Raw genomic sequence first — 22547 nt, 5'->3', positions numbered from 1 at the left:
TTCAGATTTCCAAGATTAGTTTTTTTGTCATGGTGTATTCTTCCAAAACGTTACCTACAGATAATCTAGAAAGCATTTTCACTCTTTCCTCGTGTGTCAGAAGGCAGCTTCTCCTGTTAGATCTGAGTACTTGCTCTCCTTGCACAATTACTCTGGGTAAAGGTTTAGTGGAAAATCAATGTGCTGTTTTCAGTCTGATGTTATCAGCTATGAAATGAATGCAGATGTGTTGCAGGTAGCTCTGACTAGATAAAGACCAGTGAGTAAACCTAAGAACCATGGCACCAGCATGGTGATATAAACCTCTATTTTCCTGCTTCTGTTCAGGTTAGTAGCAGGACCAAACCACTTGTATTATTCAGTGACTTCTATTGAAAAACAAAGCCAGGCAAAGTAAGGACCTGCAAATTGAGAAGTATGATTTTTTAAAAATTAGTTTAATGCCATACTTGGATGAAAAAATATGTCTTGTATCTCACTGCTTGGGATGTAAGGTTTTTTCCTCAAATGTTAATTCTCTCCTAGAATCAATGAGTTTCTCTTGCTGAATTGCTTGGCTCATAGCATTGACTCATGCCTCAATATCTTTTTGTATAAAATGATATTAGCAATGGTTTAGTTTTTAAAGAGCTTTAAAACCTATGCATAAAACATGTCAGTGGTCACAGGTTGGTTATCCTCTTGCCCCCAGGTGCTGACTGAGGCAGATGAGCAGGTTTTGGGATGTGTGTAGGCTGCCCTTTACAGCAGAATGCGTTAATGGAATTATGCTTGTTCTCAGACAAACTCCTTTCCCTTTTACTATGATTTCAGCATGCTGCTCCCCACATCCATATGACTAATGGCAAGGCCTTGCAAGCCAGTGCAAGTGCCATTAAGACAAGCACCATTCCAGTAATCAAGAGGCAGAGGCAAAATTGGCTTGATGCTTCAGATGATGGTTTCTTCATAGCCACAGAAGAGACCAGGTAAGAAGAGATAAAATCTTAGCAGGGAATGAGGCTTCACTGCATACAAGTTACTGATCCACTATTTCAATAACAGTTTTGACATCATTATCTGAGGTTGCATTACAGCAAAAAACCTTGTTTGGCACATGCCAAACTTTGCACCTTCTATCCACTAATATTATCAGCATTTCATTAATAAGATTTAGTGCTACTTCTCTGTGGCAAAGATTAGAACTTTTAAATTTTCTTTATTTTAATTTTATACAATGAGGTTTCAAGCACCTCTGATCATTCAGCAAAATATAAATGTATCTACAGTGTAGGTTATCCTTGAAAATTTTCAGAACTTGAAAAATAGTGTACAGGGGAGAAATAAACAGCTGATAGCATCTTTCCCAGACTATAAGTTGATTTCCTTTAAGAGCAACTGAGATGATAATTTCCTTCAGCCTTTCATTTACAGATTAATTGGTAAAATTTAAAGAGCTTTTGCTTTTTCCAAAAGAGCTTGATATCATGGAAAAGACACTAGTTTTCTGGAAGTCCCTCTGTTCTGTTCTTCTGCTGTCCAGCCCTTCCTTGAATTAATTCAACTAAGACAAGAAGTTACAGTCTGTTTTTGTAAGCTCTGCTTGCTGGGCCTGCTATTTAAAAACCTTTACTATCTTGCTTAATTACAGCAAGTAATTAATCAGACTGTTCCTCACTTCTGTTATTATTTCACAAGCCTAGAGAAGCTGGTAGTCGAAGAAAAATGTAAATAATAAAGGAAGGAAGAGAAAAACACATGCAAATACAGAGATAACCAAGGAAAACATGCATGTTTAATCCCTTTAATGGCAGATTCCGCTAGAAAAGCTAGCATACTAGCATATGACAATTTGATGTTTATTTCAACATAGTTGATTATGGCACTTTTTGGTTTTTTATGAGGATTCAGCAATTCAGAAGAGTGGTAAGAGGCTGTTGAACGATGAGCTCTTAGACTTCTGATTCCAGCCTAGATTGCTGGCATTTTGAGAGTTGATACAAAGGCCTTAGTAATATCAGACTAATCCCTAGCAATTGGATCCTGAAAGTGGGACTGATTACCTTTTGAAGTTTTAGAATTTTCAATTTAATTTTTTCCCAGTGTTATAGAGAAGTGCCTGTCAAAGGAAGAGAAGAGTCTTACACAGGCCATGATCTCTCCACTGATCTCAGAAGCTGCCCAGACAATTTATCTGCACTAGATGTTTAAATTTTAGGTGGTTAAGTGTAGTGGGACGAGTTCTGGCTTTGCAAATCACTCATCTGTGATAGCTCTGCTTGTTCTTATCCAAGGAAATGCTCCTCCCCACTCCCAGGGATGCAGACCCCATACCCAGGGAGAAGGCAGAGCTGTTTCTGGCTCTGCAGCCAGGGTGGGGCACAAACAAGGGTCTTTGTCCTCAGGGTCTGTGTCTGCTGCTCTTCTCCAAATAATGAACAGTTTAAAGTAGCACTTGAAACCTCCTGGTATGGGGAACACAGGGAAGTTGGACCTGACTGATACTCCTCAGACAAGGAGGTGCCTGAACATGTGCTGTTGCATAACTCTGGCAGATGCTGGAGCAGCACAGCAGGGAATGCTTTTTATCCTTTGAAACTCTGTTTCACATGAGATCTGTTCCTGTCTTTTACAGGAGTTTTCAATTTTTTTTTTTTTTTTTGGTTTTTGGGAGTTTTTTTTTTTTTTTGTTTTGGTTTTGTTTTTTGGGTTTTTTGGTGCTTTTTTTTTTTTTTTTTTTTTTTTTTTTGGTTTTTTTTTTTTTTTTTTTTTTTTCCCTGTCCTCATACTGTCCCTATTGACTCTTTCCCTCACATGTGCTGTCTCCTTTCTAATTTTTTCCTTTGATTATTTTCACCTTTACTCCAAGATTGATTAGAGCAGGGGTAGGTCATTCTCCTCTGGGCTAAGTCTCCAGCCTTTGGAGCTCCAAGTGGAAAGCACAGCCTGGCTCTGCTGCTAGGGATGCCCTAATGTCCAGGACAACAATTAAATGCTGTGTTCTTAGGGGCAGATGGAGGCAGACAGTCCCTGACAGCAGCCTGCCCTGTGATCACACAGCCCAGCACTGCCAGAACAAAGTTGAATGCAATAATTGCAATGGGAGGAGATGTCTAAGGAGGAGAGGTTTGAAAAAGCAGCACACAATTTACCCAGTCCTGACACAGAATGAAAAAAAAAAAAAAGAAAAAGCAACTAATAAGAATGAACTGCCAGGGAACAGCCATTAGGTTCTGAACATGTTCTTAGCACTCAGAAATAATCACTCACCTAGGGTCACAACTGGTTCTTTAGGGAACTTTTTTTGTGCTCCATCAGGATCCAATCTGTTTTATATTGTGAATTTGTTCATTAAAAATACATATGAGAGAGAGGCATGCTAATTATAGCAAAAGGAAAAATATTTTTCAGTATCATATTTTGTTTGCAACAGTCCACAACGATTTTAATTTCTCTGTCCTAAAATACTTTTTTTTATCTAGTGAATTAGTGTTTAAGATGCACATTTCTATAAAACACCAAGTAGGGAGTCTAGAGAGTAAATTTTCACAGAAATTTAGCTTAAAAAGCCTATGCTATAATAGATTGTTGATATTCACAGCTAAAAAAAAAGAGTAGTAATATTGTTCCTAGACTAAATGAGGTACCAGTCTATTTAATGTTAATCAAACCTCAGGTGCACATGAGCATTCTCAATGTTATTATTCATCAATAGATAAGATGAATATATGTATTTAATCCTCCATTTTAGAAGAAATTTTAGTAATATGAATTTTTAATAATCACCCTTTCCTCTCTGAATTTAAGCAGCAGTATTATTTCTGTAAAGTTGACTCTTCTGTATCTAATTGCTCACGTATTTGAGACGTTTGTAGCAATGGATGTGAAATATTAAGATGCGAAAATAACTATGTGAATAATATATCATCTAAGCTTTTCAGGGTAACCCTTGGAGTTACCCTAGTATTTTAGGGCAGTGCCCCTCTCTCTACACTCTGTCCAAAGTTCAACAATGCCTGCAGGTATTCTTAAAAATTAATGTGAGCTTGTGCATCATGGAAACACAAGGAAACACAAGGAGTTTACATCTGAAGTTGGCCATATTTTTAAGTTCTAATCTTCCCTTCTGAGTAGAACAGGAATGTATTTTATATCAGTTGCAATACATTTCAGCTTTGTTTTTAGGTTGTAGGTATTTGAAAGCTGTTTCCTCCCTCTTTGTTTATCAGTACCTGCACATCTGGGGAAAAGTGGCAGCAGAGCTCCCATTTGTGTTTCCCTCTTTCCCCATTGCCTCTGCAGAGCTGGGCTGCACTTTAGCACAGTGCTGAGCCCCACTTTGGGAAGAGACAGAGTTTCCCATCTGTCTGCACATTAGTGCCTTGAGAGGATCACCCCCATGAATTTTGCTCTGTGTAAATGTGCATACAATCTGAATACTGTCAGCATGCTCAGTGAGTTTTGCCTATGAATAGAGAGGCCCCAATTCTGCTGTTTCATCTCTAGTGACAAGCTGCACTCTCCATTCCAAACCCTCCCAGTGTGAGAGCAGCTCCCATGGGATTTCCCTGTCTCTGTTCAGTCACAGGCTCACAGCAGGGACAAATCTAGGCAGAAAACCACAGGGCAGTTCAAGGACACTTACCTTTTGACATTACATCATAATTTTATGTTGACCTTTACTGGATTTAATATTTTTGCATTTTTCTTTTTTTGTATCCTTTTTGAATGAAAAAGCAATTCTCATTCTCTACTGTGAAATAACTTAAAAATAAATTTTATTTTAAAGTGCAAATCTGTTTACACAATTCATTGGAAAAATCACTCTTTAAAGAGGCTCATGTTTATCACTGCTCACCAAAAGAGTGTCCTTATTTTTTTTAAAATATCCTTAGATATTAGTTGCTAGGATTCTCCTAGCACCACATGCATGCTTTAGGATAAGCCAGTAGTCCCCTAACCATAAAAGCATTTTATTAATTTCTTTGTACTAAACACCTTTGCTACAAGGAAGTTTTTTGGGTGATGTGGATTCTATTGTAGGCCAAATAGGTCAACAGAGAAAACTACCATATTGCAAGGAAGTAAATGCTTTATACAGAATTGCTATTCTGGGAGTTAACAATTGAAAAAAATTGAATAGTTTATATTATGGTCTTTGGAACCTTAGTAAAATGTAATATATTGGCTTAATATCTTGAGTTATATAAACATAATTTTTGAGTAAAATTAATAATACTGCTGAACCATTGGATGTCAAGGAGAATATAACTGTTGATTAAAACTTTTCTTACCAATTCTAGGTATGCAGTGTGCCTCTATTTCCTATACACACGCTCTGTCCCACAGAGTGCATGTGCATGCCAATGATCAGACTTGTGTAGGGACAGCTAAAACACTGGCTGGTAAATGAATTATTTTTTTTTTTCCCAGCATTTGCATTGTAAGAAATGTGTGGAAATGTTTGGCTGAGTGCGTTTTAGCAGCGGATTCTATGTGCTTTCCCTTCATGGGCCAAAAAGCATATTTGCATATAGATCTGCAGTTGAATGACTCAATGCTTGTTTCCTTTCAGTGCTGAAGCAGTTAGAAACCTTCTCACGGTAAGTGCAACTCCATTGGGAATGAGTTAACTGCAACTGCTAAAATTAGAATGTGATCTTTAGCTGCTACCAGCAGACATGGCTTCCTTTTTTTGCTGATAAAATGATTGGAGAGGCATCCCTGTGGCAGCATTATACAGGCAATTTTCTTATCCCTCACTTCATGTCCTGTCTCCAAGAGGAAAAATCTTCCCTTGATTTGTTGAGGTGCTATGTAAGGATATCACAATTGCTGTGATAATTACCTGGTACCACTCATTTTTATTTATGCATGTCTCATAGCACACACAAAAAAAAAGCTTAAAATCCAAAGTTGCATGTCGAGAAAGGAGAGAATGTGAGGCTGACAAGCAGCTTCTGCAGAATGCTGAGCCTTGCTGTGCTGTCAGTGGTCTGCTTCTCTTGCAGAAGTGGGGGAGAGCCTGCTAGTGCTCATGGCCCTTGGCGCTCCTGTGCGTGCTCTGCCCTCTCTGCTGTGCCTCAGAACACACTCTGAGGGCCTGCCAGGGCCAAAGCCCGGGTTCAGAGCTGGGGTGCCCTGCCCTGCCCCCTCTCTCCCCCGTGTGCTTTAACCCAGCCTTAGGCGAGGTCACGCACAGCGCTGGAGCTGCAGCACGCTGCTGGGAGAAAAGGGAAACCTGGAGGAGTGAGCTTGGGCTCTGATACACACTGCAGGGCCACATCTCAGCAGAGTTCCACTGCTGCTCCTTCTTCCTCTTCACAGTTCCTATTCACAAATGTCCATGGGTGTGTTCACTCCTTTTCCAGTTGGCCCCAGCTCTGCAAAAAATTTGTGCGTCAAAACAAAAAAATTGTTTTTTTGACCTCTGTTGAATTGAGATCCTGGGTTTGAATTTTCACACTTGAATCCTGGGCATAGTGTATTTTCATTTCTTACCTGCCTGGCACCATGGCCTTTAGACCCCATTCCTGTGACCAGCTGCAAGAAGATGCCTGGCTGCACTCGTGGAGCATCAGCTGCAAGCCTGAGAATGTGATGCACCAGCCCTCTGACAAAAAACCCTGTCAGCCTCTGAGGATTTAATTTTCCAGCTCCCTTACTTCTGTTTTATTATATAGTTGTCATACATCTTGAAGAACAGGGATTACAGAATATATCCCTTAGAATTCTCTTTAATCCCTGCTGATAGGATTGCAAATATCTTATTGATTGGCCACATCTGAGCCCAGGTGAACTGACAGCTCTCTCCAGTCACTGTGACGATACTGTGTGTGAGGAATTCAGGGAGCAATTGTCCTTGCTGCAGTCTAGGAGCCATCCTACTTGGTTAACTTCCATTCAAAGCTGTTATATGCTCATGAGAGAGCATAATAGTTCCTGTGAGATGTTATTTTGACCTTATTTTGCGTGGTCTATTCATGAATGCTGTGCAGTGTTCACATCTTATAAACCATACTTTTCTGAGCCCCAGCTGAGGTACTGTGATACAGAATCACAAGCAGCACTACAGAAACTAGATCATAATCTCTTACCATTCATTTGTCATTGAGCAGCTTTCATGGGTCTGAAGACATTTTCTTTCAGTATTTAACTACATGAATTTTTCCCATTGGACCCTTTATAGTACCTACTAAATCAAAGTAACACTATTGTGATAAAGCAAGTGTTTTTTTTTTTTTTTTTTAAGCAGGTTTATTCCATGGAACTAAAATAACTCATTTGAAGAATGTGAATTTTTTTTAAACTTAAGGCATCAGAGCTATATACAAGGAAAACATGTTCACAAAACCCTCTCAGAGCTGGGTGTAAGTTGTGCCATTGGATAGAGCTAGGAGGTTTGAAAAACACACACTGTTAGGGGGTTTGCTTTATCAGAAAACCAAGATTCAGTTCCTTGCTTCCTCACAGACCTCCCATGATATGTCAAACAGGTCTTTAAGTCTCTGTCTCCAAGCATTTATATACCTGACTCCTCAAACACAAAATTAAGAAGGTGCCCAAGTGCTTGCTTGAAGGTTTGGAGGTGAAGAGCAGGTAACTGCTGTTCTTTGCCTGAAGAATCAGATGAAGCCTTCTGGTTCTTCCAGAGTGCTACTCCACATGGAGCAGGTCAGGAGCCTTAGAGGGGATCTTGTTTCAGAGGAAACTCTTTACCTTTCCTGCTAATACAGTCTCATGGAAATGCCACCCACAGGAGTCCAGAAGCTGCTGACAGAAACTGGATGATTTGTTAGTTTCAGAGCTGTCTCCACTGATTAGCAGGTGAAAATTAATTAGCATACAGCTTTGGTGATGGCCACAGGGAGGCTGAGGCTGGGAACAGATGGCTGCAAATGACCCAGTTACTGCTGCCTGAAAAGTCACACCTTTGGCTCTTGTGAAATGATCCTGCCCTGTTGTGAGCAGAAATTCAAATATGCTGCCTCTCCAGGAGGGCTTAGATACCAAAGTTTGCTTTGCAGTTGCATCTTGGGTCAGAATTTGAATGTGGTTAATTCACATGACTCAGCTAAAAACAAAGGCACATTTAGAAGGGTCCCTCAGCCACTGGCAATCTTCTCCCCTGCCATTGACAAATGTTCTCTCACATTCAGACAGTAGGTGCAGAAATAGCCAGAAAATTTTATATTTGGGAAGGAAAATACAATTTCTAAAATGAGCCTTTTTGTAAGATTTTACTGTCTTGGCAAACTTGGGAGGGAAAGAAAACCTCAAAAACTTATATGAAATACAGGGATGATAAATGCATCAATGATTGTCTTAAGTATAGATGTTGGTGGAAAAGCTCCTGTATAAGCACTTGACTTTTCCAAAACCTGTGTTAACTTTGCTGGACCTCCCAGACCCAATTCAGCAAAGCCCTTAAATCCATTCCTGAGCTCAGTCCATCAGCTAGAATACATCACATAGCCCCCAATACACCCTGTATGTCTGATGCTACATTGGGATGCCATGCAATTTTTTTAACCTGTTTTTCTTATGGCTCTTGACAAATTTTGAGTTCCCTGCAGTATGGTTGGCCATTTCAAAAGGTTTTTTTTTTCTTTTCAGAAGCTGTCTTTTGTGTTTGCACAGAGGATTTGATGTAGCTGAACCCAATCCTCTTTATTGAATGTTTTAACTGAAAGTCTTAGGGCTTAGCTTTTTGTTAGCTTGCTGCTTAGCTTTTTCCTAAATCCACATACCCAGTGGGAATGTGTCATCTTGTAATATTTGGCCGTCTTCTATTGTGGGAGTTAAAACCAATTTGGTTTTGAACAAGAAGAAATTTTTCTATAAATAAACATCTTTGTATGGGAAGCCAATTTCTCTGTCAAAGCCTTGGGAAACATATAAAGTAAAATAAAAATGCAAATTTGTCAGACCAACATATTTAAATATGAAAGGAAAGATAGAGAAAACATTTATTATACAATTGTTACCTATAGCAAGGCTAGAGCAACATCAGCTTAGGGCTAAAATTAGTCCACTCTCACCATTCCTATGCATAAACCATGGCATTTTCTCACATTAGAGCTTAGATATTGATGATTGCAATCCTAAAATACTCTGCAATATCACTGTTCAGAGATATTTTTCACTTTTCCTGATTTCTGTGCTATGTGAGCAATAGTAACTTGTAGAAGCTGGACCCAGAGTTAAGAATTATTTCATCTGAAGGCAGAGAAACACACGGCAATAATGTTCATGTAGGCAGGGAAATTATGTGAGTCCTGTGGTGAATACACTGTTGCTAAAGTTAAATAGCAAAAAAGATTATAAAAGTGTGCCATGGTGAATATGTTCAAAAATATGGTATCAGTGATCCTCACAGTCTTAAAATTCACACAGAACTGCCCACTAAATTTAATTTCTAAGTTATCTTCTATCAGAGTCTTCATTTCAAATTACAGATAGAGGATTTCATTCTGAATTAGTCCATATTTCAGTGCATGTGTTTAATCATTCTTTCTTAATACCTTCCCTGATAGTTTGGGGTTTTTTCAAACTCATGACCCTCTGGCATAAATGTAGGTAAGGCTGTGGAAAAACAAGTGTTAGTTGGTCTCTTTTTGTGAAAAAGCTTGCATAAGTAACTACATAGGCATTTTAAATATAAAATACCACGGAGAACATATTGACTGTGACTGTGAAAGTCAATCACAGAGATAACTAACAGTTCTTGTCAAACATCTAAGGAGACTTCACTGCCTGTTTTTGTAACTTCTGCTATGAGTAGAGGCTAAAACATTTACTTGACAAAATACTATTCAAGTGTTTTTCTTGTGGAGAAAACACAGATGCAAACTTTAAAATTCCGAGGTTGCCTCTTGCTTGATGTGAGACACCAGACAAGTAATTTAATTCAGCCTTTCTCTAGCTCCACCATTTTGTCTGTAAGCTTGAGTAATGTTGGTGTGCACCCACTCCTTAGGATGCTGTGCAGTTTCTAATTAGCCAATCCAACAAACACTATGAAATACTGATGTGGAAAGTGCTGGCCATAAATATGGAAAGCAGGATGAGGGGCAGGAAATGAACTAGAACAGACCTTTGGTCACATAAATATTTTTTAAAAATTAAAAATATCTTCAACCTTTGACATGAAAATGACCTTAGAAATTAGCATCAAATCATTCTGTGCCAAAGCTTTCCTCTGTTGATGCCACACTACAGTTTTCTAATCCATAATCTGCATGTAGAGAAATTCTGATTATGCAAGAGATTGATGGTGTGAAGCAGAGCCCCAGGGAATGGGCTTGTGAGGGAACTTTTGCTCTCCAACTGTTTCTGGTAAGACTGAGTAATTTTTATTTTTCAGCCCTTGCTTAATAGCAAATATCCAGGGTGCCAAGAACCTCCTTCAAATATACCCTATAGGTACATATGTTATTCCAGGAAAAGTATATGCATTATTGATAAAAAGGAAGCATATTGTCAATTTTTTTGAGCCTTAGGGAATATTATAAACTGTAATATTGTAAAACATAGTGTTCAGGCCAAAAACTTCAGATAAAGCATACCCTGAAATAATCAAGCAAGGTAAGAAGACAGAAAAATACTAATAATGTAGATGTAGAGTATCTCTTATTTTTTTCCTCTATGAAAAATATAATCGAGAATTTTCTGTTATATTGGACTTAAATAAACATATTAATTGACACAATATTTTTGAAAAATTTCAATGCAGCATTTAATGTTGCCAGGGAAAAGGCACTTAATGCTTGTAGCCCAAGGCCAGAAACAGATGTTGTATGTTCTGTACTTTTTTGTCATCTTAGAGTCTGAGATAGTGCTGGAATTTTGAATTAATATGCTAGGTGTTTGGGGAGTAATTGAAAGCAACATTGTGTTCTACTGTTAGCCAGCTCACTCTGATGCACCTTCTCTTCAGTTTCTTGTTTGTCTCAGGAAAAATTATATTCTGCCATGTGGGTAAATTTTTCATCTCATAGTGGGTGATGGTTAATCAATATACAGAATGGCCATCCTGCTGCAGAATAAATAGATGGTTTTGAAAATTCCTCTTGGTGGAGTAGGAATTCATCCTCACCCTGCTGATATAGTTAGGAAAAATAAAGGAGTGTCTTGGAAAGCTGCTGGTGTTTGTGCCTGTGAGTGTGGAAGGCTTTCTGGCTCCCTGGATTCCCAGAGTGCTGGTGTATTGACACATCTGCAGTGATCTTGTGCTCCTTCCCAGGGAGCAGAGGTTAAGCAGCCCTTTATTGGATAAAGCAGACTTCCTGCCTCTCAGCCTCTGCAGGGTGAGGTAACTGAGGGGAGGCTAATGAATTTCAGATAAAGTGCAGAGGAGCTGTCCTGTAGCTCAGGTTACGAGTCTGTTGAAGCCTGAGCCATTGTTTTGTTTCAAGGAGTATGAATAATTTACTTCTTTACCCATTCCATCAAACTTCCTTTGCTAGGACTTAGTAGTTCTCTTCCACTCTGCAAAGTTGGATATTGGTGAAATGCCATGGATTCAGGACAGGCTTTTCTCCCTTCCTTGAGGGAAGGACTGTTTGAGGAACACTCTGCTGTGTGTGGCTCTGCTGAGCTCACAAAGCTCCACCCAAAACACAGGGCAAGTCCATGTCCACTCTGTGCTGTCCATCATTCCCACCAACCAGATCAGGGGATTTTTAACTCTTCCTACCCCTGGCAGGGCCTCAGTGCTGCTGGCTTCTGTGAGAAGTCAGCCTGGCACCCTAACTGATGTGTAATTTCAGTTGTCTCAGCAGTAGGTAACCTCAGCCTCCTGGTGGTAAATACCAAACTCACAGATGAACCACGAGGATAATCTCATTGCTGGCTGTTGGGATCTAGGTTTATTCATCATGTGATGACCAGTGTATGACAGCATCTCTTCATAATGTTTCTTAGGGGTTAAAATTTTTCTTTGGCTCCAGCATTCAACTGGAAAATGAAAAGTGGTGCTGAGAGCAGGACTTTGTTTCTTTCATTTCTTTCATTCCTTCTCTCCATTTTAGAATATTCATGAAATATTTTCAGGGGAAATGAAAATATGGAAAAATCTGAACTGGTTGATTATTCCAAAAGCCATGATAGTTGTTTGCAGTTAAACTGGATAGAAATTATTTCAATAGTAGATATTTCAATAGTAGAACGACTTGTTGTTCTAGGCACTCTAGAAATGCACATAAAGAGATGGTATCTGCTCCAAGGTGATTTTAAATCAGCAGTAGGTAGGAAGAGACAGAGGTGGCTTGTGCCATACAGTAGGTTAGGCATGACACAGTCATAGAAGTCTGTGCTGTAAACCCTTGACCTGGATTTTTCCCCCAATAAAGAAATTGCTAAAACCCCATTACTAATGGCTTTCTATATATACATAGTAGCTATAAGCTGTTGCTTTGATACACAAAACATCAGAGAAGCCCTCAAGGTGATGCAGTACTTGAAAAATTGCATTATCTTAAGCTGCTTAGGAAGATCTGACACTGTAATTTGTAACTGGTGTGTCTAAAACTTATTGTTCAAAGAGAACAGTCTTGCTCCATAAATATTGATAAAATATTGGAAGATAAACACTAGCAAAGAAAACATTTCCTTGCTAGGAGGAGAAAAATAAGATAAGCTCTTAAAACATTTAAATAATGTTGGTGTGTCTACAGCAGCACCTCTTTAATCTCATAAAGATTATATCACTCTATCTGCCATCTGTATGGGTTTTATAATGCAACTATGTGGCTCATGGCAACAGCTTTCCAATAGTCCCATGCTTATTAAAGTCTTCCATATTGTTTTTATAAATTAACATTTCCTGAGGCCCTTGTTTTTAAAAGGTGTATCAGTGTCAACACACTTCTGCCTTCCAAAACTATTTTAAACTAGTTTCTGTCATGTTGAGGATAAGATTTTAATGCAATATGGGAAAGCTTCATCCTGAAAGTGTTGAGGGGGAAAAACTGTCTAAAGCAGCAAGCCAAAGAGTTAAATAAAATACTTCTCATTTGCACACAGGTAGAAATGTAGGAAGTGCTGTGAGTCTTTTAGTCAGTAACATATCAGGTTTCTAAGGATCTGTGTTACAGCTTCATCCCAGCTAAATTCTCTTTCAGCAAGAGCACTGCACCCATTTTGGCCTTTCACTATGTTTAAAAGCCTGTTGAAATTAATAAAAAGCCTATCAGCTTTCTAAGATAGTACACCCTCCTGTAATTTAATCCACTGAATAGTTAAAATCTACCTCTGGATAAAAGAAGCCCTCAGAGAAATAACTGATTATTTCATCTAATAACCATCAAGGAATTATAGTTATTCTTTAAAATAATTATTTTTTTCTGAGTGGCCTTGAATTTGCACTGAAAATTTACCTTGCACAAAATTTATATTGCCCTGGAGCAGCAGCAACTTCACAAACATTTCTCTTGAATATGGTTTTTTAATTTTATTTTTTAGCCTTGTTTTCTTTCTGATTGGCTATATGGTTAGACTGATTGCAAGTTTCACACACAGTTTGTGCCAGAACAGAAAATTCTGCCAGTGTTGGCAGTATTTAAGCATCTAGCACATTCAGGTTGCTGTTTATCTTTGGAAAGTCATAGCAGAATACTTCACCCCAATGGAAAGATTATATGGAATATCAACTATAATTGTGCAGGAAATCAGTTTTCTTATACCTAGGGGTGTTCCTTGTGCTACCAGCAATTGGATAACAATGCATTTCCACAGCACCAGTTCTTGCATATGAGGATGCTGCTCAAATGGCATTAGTATGAGAAAGACTCAGGCAAAAATATCCAACTAATTTAGGGAGAGTGAGGAAAACAAAGCTGTGTCCTGGAGCTTTAAACTCCATACCAGGTTTGTATTAAGTCATTCACATATCTTTAGTGGAATCAGAGCACCAAAAGTAATTGGACCTTGGTATTTAAGAAGAGCTATGGACATCTCAGAAATGCATGTGTGTTGAGGGCAATTCCTCCTCCTGTTTCTTTCAAAACAAGGTTTATCATCTGCTGTAATATCAGCAGGCTTTTGCCTGCAATTAATTCCTTTTGCTGTAGAAACTTCTTCCATGACTTGTATTTATTTAATATTGATCCTTAAGTACTGTTGGTACAGGTGATAAGCCCAAAGCCAGTGTAGTCATCACAACTCTGAGTCCAATGCAGAGGAGGATGCACAACAGTTTATATATAGCACAGCAACACTCTATATCAACAAACTTAAAGCAGGCAATGCCTTCCAGTCCTACTAGAAAAGGCTTGAAAACACATTCTTGACTAACTTCAGTTGGAGGCCTCTCTTTATTCTATTCAAGTTTAAAAATTGATGCTGTTTTAATGTGTGGCAGAATTAGAGAAGGGAACTTTGAGTCAGCTTTTGCAAATGTGAAGTTTTGGTCCCAGTTATCCTATTCCTGTGAAATCTGGACATAATAGTTTATATAGGTTTGTGCTTCACTTCAGCAGATGGTGAGTTACATGGAACACACTTGGATCCTGAGGAAGGGCTGGTTAATTATAATGACTCGCCTGATTAGATTTAAGCACGGCATAAATGCCCCATACAGCCTAACTTATTTCCACCCATAAGGCTCCAATCTGTGTGTGAAACTTGAACAGAGACATTAGGTCTTCATCTAGACCTTCAGTAAGACTTTTGTACATTTCCATATTTCCCTGAATAGGTGCCAGGGTCTTGTTTACCTTTATCTGCAGTTACTAATTGAAGGGTCATGCAGACATAAAGAATGTGTGTTATTCCTACCTTACACCAGTGCATCACATTTGACTTAAAAATGAGCACATGTAGTTCATTCTCATACCTTTGCTCTCAAGAAGGCTAGAAATACAAAGCAAAGGCTTTAAAATACTTTTGAATTTGCATTTCAAGTCTGCAATGCATCATGCTTCAAGAGCTAGTGCAAAAGTCAAAGCAAAAAAACCAGGGGAAATGGCAATTAATCTGTCCTAACAACTGCAAAGATGTTACCAACGATACAGATATTAAAGCCATTTATTGCCATTGCCAGATAAAAGCTTTATGTAATTAAAACATATGGCTGGTATTAACTGAAAGAGGGACAGGAAATTGAGCATTAAAATTGACACTGCCCTTAGTTCAGTGTATCTTTGGGGGAGGGAACAGTGCTATGAGTGGAAGTGTGACACTGACTTTACCTTTGAATATCCTGTCTTTTGTCAGCTATTATTGCAACCTGCATGTTTAAGTGTTAAAAAGACTTTGAAGGATTATAAAACCTGATGAATGCCTCTCAAAAAGCTAGACAGTATTTAGGTGCTAAATTCTTCAGTGTAAAGAATCCAGTCCCTCCACCTTCTATAATTTTTGCAGTAAAAAAGAACACTTTTGGCTTTTAGAGAAATGATTGTTTAAATATAACATGTAATGTAGTCTGTGGAAATTTCCATTCTTCCAGTTTTATTTCTGAAAGGCTGTATCCCAGAAAGCTAATTTCTGGAAGCATTTTCACAATCCTGTTTAAACAGAAGTGCTGGATTGCCTTTTAGGAGTGCATACCAGATTAGCTTTTTCTAACAGAGTACACAGAGCTAGTTTCATCTATACTCAGTGAGGAGTTGACTCTGTTTGTGTGACTGGCTTGGTGTAATAATGTGATGACCTTTTTGTTCTGCCTTTCTTTGTGCTGGTTTTGATGGGAATAACTATATCTTTTACTTTACTGTCCATACAAAATAATGACAAATTGTAATCCCCAATCCTTTCCTGTCCTTACAGACACTGTCAGCTGCAAATTACTTTCATAAGTAGGAACCTCTTGGCAGTTTATAAAGTTACCCTCTTAAAAATTCAGAAGGGTAAACAATTATCTGATATTATTTGAACCTTGAGTTTCTCAAATGATTAATGACCACATTCCTTCTGTAAATAAATACAAAGTTTTGAAAAAAAAAATACATCAAGAAGGATCCAGGTTTTGCTGAGATGATTCCCATTAATAATCAGTGTGGGTAATAGCTATTGTCTATTCACATGAATTTATAGAACCTGGCTGTCTCATTATTTTAGACAGAGACATTTCTGCCAGTCTGATATTACATTCTATGGTCTTACTGCTCTGGAAGGTATGCAATATCTTTGCAATCAACTTAATATCTTTTTTTGGCTTTATTTAAGATGACCATATAAAGTGAATACTCAAACAGTAAGTTTTTTTTCTCAGTGGGATTGTGTGAAAAGCTGAAACCTAACTTTCTGGTGATTTCTTTTCTTCTGTTATGCTTATTGCTGAATGGTGCTAACCCTAATTTGGTATTCCAGGCCATGAAGACATCCTTCTTTCAAAAGGGAATGAATGAATGAATGCTGAACCTTTAAAATATATTAACCACAATAGATGTATTTTTCAGGCTCCCTTTAACCTCTAATAGCAGAGTATATTCTTCTGCTTTTTGACTGGTTTTTTTTTTTTCCTCTTATGTCCTCTTATGTGGCCCAGTTAGTTAATGTGGAAACTTACATCCCTGGGGAACACTCAACCTGTAACTAAGTGGTAACAAATGAGCATTTGAAATTTAATATGCAAACTTGTATATTAGAATTCAATAGGATTTATTAACAGCTGATCATGTATTTTCAATGTCATGTGCCACCATTTTTCAGTTTCAGAGGTAACAGCCCACTTAGATGAAAGGGAAAAACCACTCCTTGAGTTACCATCTCAGAACCTTGATGCAGGTAGGCATCTCATCACCCTGTAGATTGTAGGTCTTATTTTCAAGTCAAAAAGGCTGAATTAGAAAGCCTGATTTCATTAAGTATTAGAGGCCCCAGTTTACTTTAATGCATTTACATAAGCTCAAAATCCCTCTAATTTATAAAACTACCTAAGTGAAGGCTCAGATTGTTGAGTAAATTCAGAAAATAGGTCATTTTCCAGCAGCATCTAATGTTCAGCTCTCTGCCAATGAAGATGGTTCTTGGCATACTCTGTATATACCTTTTCTGTGTTTTTACCCTGGACACCCTCAGCATTGGAGTTATTGATTTATAATAGTAAGGAGTCAGAGCAGTTGAAGCATAGCAAGGATTTATGCTTCAAAATTAACTATCCTTGGAATTTAGGATTACAATACAAACAGCATGGCCACCTGCAGTTAATATTTATCAGCTGAAAGTCAAATGAATGGCACTAGTAAGAATGCCCAGAGCTCTGGGTCATATGTTATCTGCAGAAGTGGTACAGAGTAAATAACCATAATTGCTCCCACTTTTACAAAAGTAACACATTCTTTGGGTGCTAACACAGTCCTTTCTTCTGTGGTCCTTCATTCCAGCATATCACATGTGAGGATTCACTGCCTGGGCATTCTAGCCCAAGATTTCATGTAATTAAATACTATTATTCAATATTAACTAACACCAATTCACTTTTTGATGAATCATTATCAGACAAGTCTGAATTGATGGACAGGGCTGACTCTTGTTGACTGCAAGTCTCTTTTCCATGAACTAGCCTTCCTGCTCTGGTAAGAGTATTTGTTATGTTTGTTTTTGGCTCTTGTGCACTCTTCTGTTAAAGACTGAGATTTATCTCTTCTGTTGTCTCTCTCTTCCTTCCCTCCTTCCCTCCTTACAGAAAAATCCGTAAGAAGTTCACCAGATCACAGCTGAAAAGAGCTTCCAGAGCACCTTGTTCTCCAATCATTGCAAAGTCCAAGTCTCTCATGAACAATAGGCCAGGATCCATCATACACTGAAGACATAACAGCATCAGCACCATAACAATGTCAGAATCACGCTTCATTGTGAATGCAGACATAACAGGACTTCCACTTCTCTGAGACAGGAACATTGTGTGGACATATTGTGGCTGGGTTCTGTCCTGGGCAGGATCCAACAGCAGCCCTTGTTTTCCCTCATCTCTGCAAGGGCTACTTCTGGTTCACTGTACAGGCTATCCCAGATTCCCTTTGCTCCCAGACAACAATGTTGGCTGGTCAGGGAGGGGCTGTTTGCACTGGCCCCACTGGATGGATGCACAGTCCACCCATCACATTTATCTATGCCTTCTAGTGGCTCAGCAAAAAAATGCAGCTTTCAAACCTATTGCAGTGTCTCCAAAGCAGGATTTGGCCTTGAGGGGTTGCATTTTCAAACAGAACTGCAAATTGGGAGTGTTCATATTTTTCAGTGTTGGTTTGAGTCACCTTAGATTTGATTTCTCTATACTGAATGTCCACAAGGACAAGGTATTGTTCAGCAGTTCTGAAAGTTAGACTGAATTAGAAAATGCCTATTAATGACCAATTTTGAAAATATTGGTCATATTATCTTTGGTTAAAATCCTGGCAAGTATTATGTGTGACAGTGAACACCCAGCTGGACTAGTTGCATGTGTAGGAACTAGTCCCATTGTCTCTATATTTGAAAGCATCTGCCTATTTCTTTGGGTGTTTTTTGCATTTCTTGAAGCCTATTCTGAATAGTGAAAACCAGCAGAACACCATTCCCAGAAAACATGAAGAAATAGATTATTTCCTATTAGTAATGTCTCTCCACAAAATAATTTCTACATTTTTATATGTCTGGATAAAAAGAGGTCTTGCAGAATGCTTTGAATTCATAAATGTAAGGCTGCAGGTGGATACTTACCATGGAGAGATGATGTGCCTTTTGAAACTACTTGTAGGAAACTGTCAGTCTCCCTGGAGGTGGGAATGGCAACAGAGGCAGGTCTTTTTTTCTACTCAGGTACTTACAGGTGAACAATCTCTGCCCTACTTTGAAATCCAGAGAAAACCAGTGTGCATCACTGCTGTGTTAACCTAATCAATCATTTAGGCAAGTGCTCCTTCAATAGGTTTAGATTCCATATGAAGATGTGGTCAGACACTGAACATGCCATAGCAAACTGAGATGAGCTTCAAGACTTTTTTTTTTTTTTTCCTCTCTCTTTACTAGTTAGCTCTAACAGTGTCATACAGATGTGAGGTTTTCATCCAGTTGTGGACATGCACCCAGCTTTGTGGTTAGAAAGACAAGGATGTAAGTGCCATCTCATACTTCTGGGTGATCCTCCAAAAATGTTTTCCCCCCATGCATTTTATTGTTTCAGTCTGAAAGAGCATCTGTGATCTCAGCCTAAAACTAGCCAAACTCTCCATGTAGAATTTTGAGCTCCTGAGACAGTGACTCAGATGCTTCTTCAAAGAAGAAAGCAGTCTGACCTCTTGAAGGGACTTGCTGATGATTTTCTCTAATGATGGATCCAGGTCTTGTCCACTGTCCTTCACCAGCAAGAAGAGGGTGGATATGAAGAGAGGCTGATGACATGAAGTGCTTGCTCTTAGTGCCCTGAACATTTTAATGAATGTTTTAATTGATTGACTCAGTTGGAGAAGACCTAGGATTCATCTGCCTACAGTACTTTTCAGTAGCCATTGAAATGTGCAGCCCTAGGAGTCTCTTCTAGGTACAGGATCTGCTTTTTCCTCTAAACAGGAGGGATTTTTATCAGATAGCTGAGTGGTGACAACCTACTCCTATTAGTAAGAATTGCCTTTATTAACTGCAACATATGGAAACACCTTCTGTATAATAGCTTCCTCACCCATTAGAATAAGGGAAACATGATTATTCAGCAATCTGTTTGACTGAGAGTATGAAAAAACATGAACATAACGAGCTTTGTCTCCCTCAAACATCAGTGAAATCACACACTGCAGACTCATTTTCAAAGTGTTGTTAGCTGTAAGGTGGTAGATTTTTTTACCCTGCCTTATTAAGCTTGTACTCAAATGATTTCTTTTAGTCAGTGTGCTCCAGTGTCTAGACAGTATTTTGTAAAATCTCTGTGTGTTCCTGCTTTTGACAAAAGTATTAGTATCTGTAATAGTCTGATGTGAAGTCATTTTTTCTTCTTTCCCTCTGAGGAGAGAGAGACTGGTAAGAGCTCCCTGTCAGCAGCCAGCTGCCTGGTACCATTATCTTTTGCATCAAATAGCCCAGGTAGGGAAGATTCCTTTGCAGCTTCAAGCTGAGCTGCTTCCTCTGGATACACTGGAAATAATGTTCCACCTCTGCCCAGCAGAGCCATTTTCCAGGGGAGCACAGCCCAGCCTTGGGGTGGGTAAGGCATGGAGGAGATGGATTGCTGGAATAACTTCTGCTCTGTCCTTCAGCTGGGACATCCTCTCTCCTACACTGCACACAGTGCATGGAGAAACTGCACACCATGCCTTGCACCTTAGTTTCTACTGCTCTCTCTTCATCTTACCTGTCCCTCAAGATGTTCTCCAGAGATGGATGCAGGATTTACCTGTGAATTTCCACTGAGAGGTGGATGGAAGATTTGCTGGAGTTGTGTTCCTCCTGCTGGGTTTGGGCATAGCCATTTAAATTTTTGTAGAAATTGTGAAACTCCTCATCACGATATCATGCAATTCCACGCTTTCTGTTGAGTTAAAATATTTCTCACTGGCTGTGAGCAAAGATGACACATTCCTGTGTAAACTGAAACAGTATATCCACAACAAATCAGAGTTCTGTACTTCTTTATCAATCCTCCCAAGTTACTTTAAAACCAGCCAACATCTATCAGTCATCAACAATGACACTGAGCATAAACATGAACCTTGTAAGCAAGGACAAGAAGTTTGGTACTTGCCATGATATGAGTGAGAGAATCTAGGCAGCAACAGCACTGCATTTGCAATATGATTTTTCTGCTAGTGAAATAAGAAATCCTTCTGAAAATTTGCTTCTCCACTTACAAATATGGGGCTAGAAAACCATGCAAAATGCACAAGCTCTTTGTGTCCAGAGGACTCATACAGAAAGTAGGAAGTTTGTTTTAATGTTTAAAATGTCTGTGTTGCCATTTTCAACTATACAGCTGCTCTGCTCTCTTGAAATATTGTGTGTACTGTTTTCAGATTATTTTTTAAAGGCCCTGACTTAGTGATGGAAGTTTTGATTCCGTAGGATGGAAAAATAAGGTTTTGAAATACTCATGATTGCCTGAAGTGTGCTGGTCATATGAAAACATCTTTAAAACCAGTGTTTTGATTAAAAGGCAAATATTGCCTTCATTTCTGCAGTCCAAACCTTTCAGCATGTTATGAAAAACTGAAAATTGGAACTGAAATGTAGAAAAAACAGGGAGTAGAAATGGTGAAATGGAGCCTGCACTTACAGAATGTGCACTTTTTTAGTAATCTAAAGTAAGATTTATTTTTTTTAATGAATATAATTTCAACAGAGATACTTTCCTAATTATGAAGGCTTAAATAAAATGGAATGGCTGCACAGTAGTTTCTCATATATTCACAGCATAACATCCCACAGCCTTTTGCAGAGAACAATTATAGTCCTTCAGAAATACTATATAACTGGACATAGTGTCTTTATGTGTATGTACTGCTATGGTAATGGAATTGTTAGAATTTTTTGGAATTTTCAGCAAAATAATATTCATTTTTCATTTTCTTTTGAAGCTTCTTTATATAAACCTGTGTCTTCATAAGCCAGAGGGGTTGTCAAAAGATCTGAGTTTATATAACTGCATAGTGGATTTTTTTAGAGTAAGTCAGGACTTTTTTATTCAAATGTTGCATGTTGAGGGAGGAAACCTAATTTTGGAATACATGGGTTTTGGATAAGAGTTTTGAGGTTGTACTATATAGTGATCATCAAATTTGCAGAATATGCTCCTGTTGCTCATAAAGATTTAACAGTTGGTATTGAAATGCAATATTGATTAAATAAAAAAGGAAAAATTAAGGAGTTGTCTTTTAAAATTTCTGTTGTTTAGACTAAAAGTGAATTTCTCAATGGAATGGTAAAACTGGGAAGCTCAGTGTTGGGTGTTTGAGAATGTGGAGCACCTAAGAATGAAACAGTTTATTTGATTTGCATTAAAGTGTCTTTGTGTAAAAACTCCATGACTCTTGACCCTTTTTGCAGGAAACTAAATTTCTACATTGGTACTGTCATACTGTTTTACAGTAGACTATTGAATAGGCCAAAGACTGAAGCGTGGTGAACTACATCAGAGTTTAAAACACAAGTAGATAACCAGGGGAGGAGGAGAGACGACTCAGGAGTTGGGAAACTTGAGACATGAGGTATTGGTCCTTACAGAACAGAAGGCTGCTCAGGACTGAGCTGAAATCTAGGCAAGAGGACTCATAATCCACAAAAGCAATACTAGAAGCTACAGTGCATTGCAGTCTCCAGTGAACTGGCCCATCTAAACTTCTCAGGTTGGTATTAGTGTCAAAAACTTTGTATCTTCATTTGGTAGCACTGGTGGCTTCAATGTAAATATGGAACATTATCTGAATCGGCTTCTTTAATGACATCTAAACTAATTTCTGCAAATTAATTGGGTGGTTTTTTCAGAGGAGAATAATATAAAGGTTTTCTGAACAGAAGTAACACCTGTGCTGCTTCACAGGTGTGTTCAAGGCACCTGTTTCCATCTCCTGTTTTCCCAGTCTGTCTTGGGGAATGCAGGATGCTTGGTCCACAGGCTAAATATTGTTTCAAATGTTTGTTTTAGAATGGATAAT

At 38.5% G+C, this 22547-nt stretch overlaps 1 protein-coding gene across 1 annotated transcript in view; it reads left to right on the top strand.

Moving 5' to 3' along the window:
- MTA3 (metastasis associated 1 family member 3) overlaps positions 1 to 21821 on the top strand; it is a 133213-nt gene extending 111392 nt beyond the window's left edge. Inside the window, exons 18-19 of the mRNA XM_056488054.1 lie at positions 814 to 968; positions 17612 to 21821. Coding sequence (XP_056344029.1) covers positions 814 to 968; positions 17612 to 17732 — 276 coding nt within the window. The 3' untranslated portion in view covers positions 17733 to 21821. The remainder of the gene's footprint in view (positions 1 to 813; positions 969 to 17611) is intronic.
- The last annotated feature ends 726 nt before the right edge of the window (positions 21822 to 22547 follow it).

Source organism: Oenanthe melanoleuca, chromosome 3 (assembly GCF_029582105.1).
Source record: "Oenanthe melanoleuca isolate GR-GAL-2019-014 chromosome 3, OMel1.0, whole genome shotgun sequence".
NCBI lineage: Eukaryota > Metazoa > Chordata > Aves > Passeriformes > Muscicapidae > Oenanthe > Oenanthe melanoleuca.
The sequence above is the reverse complement of the archived record's forward strand: the minus strand, read 5'-3'. Positions and strand labels throughout refer to the sequence as shown.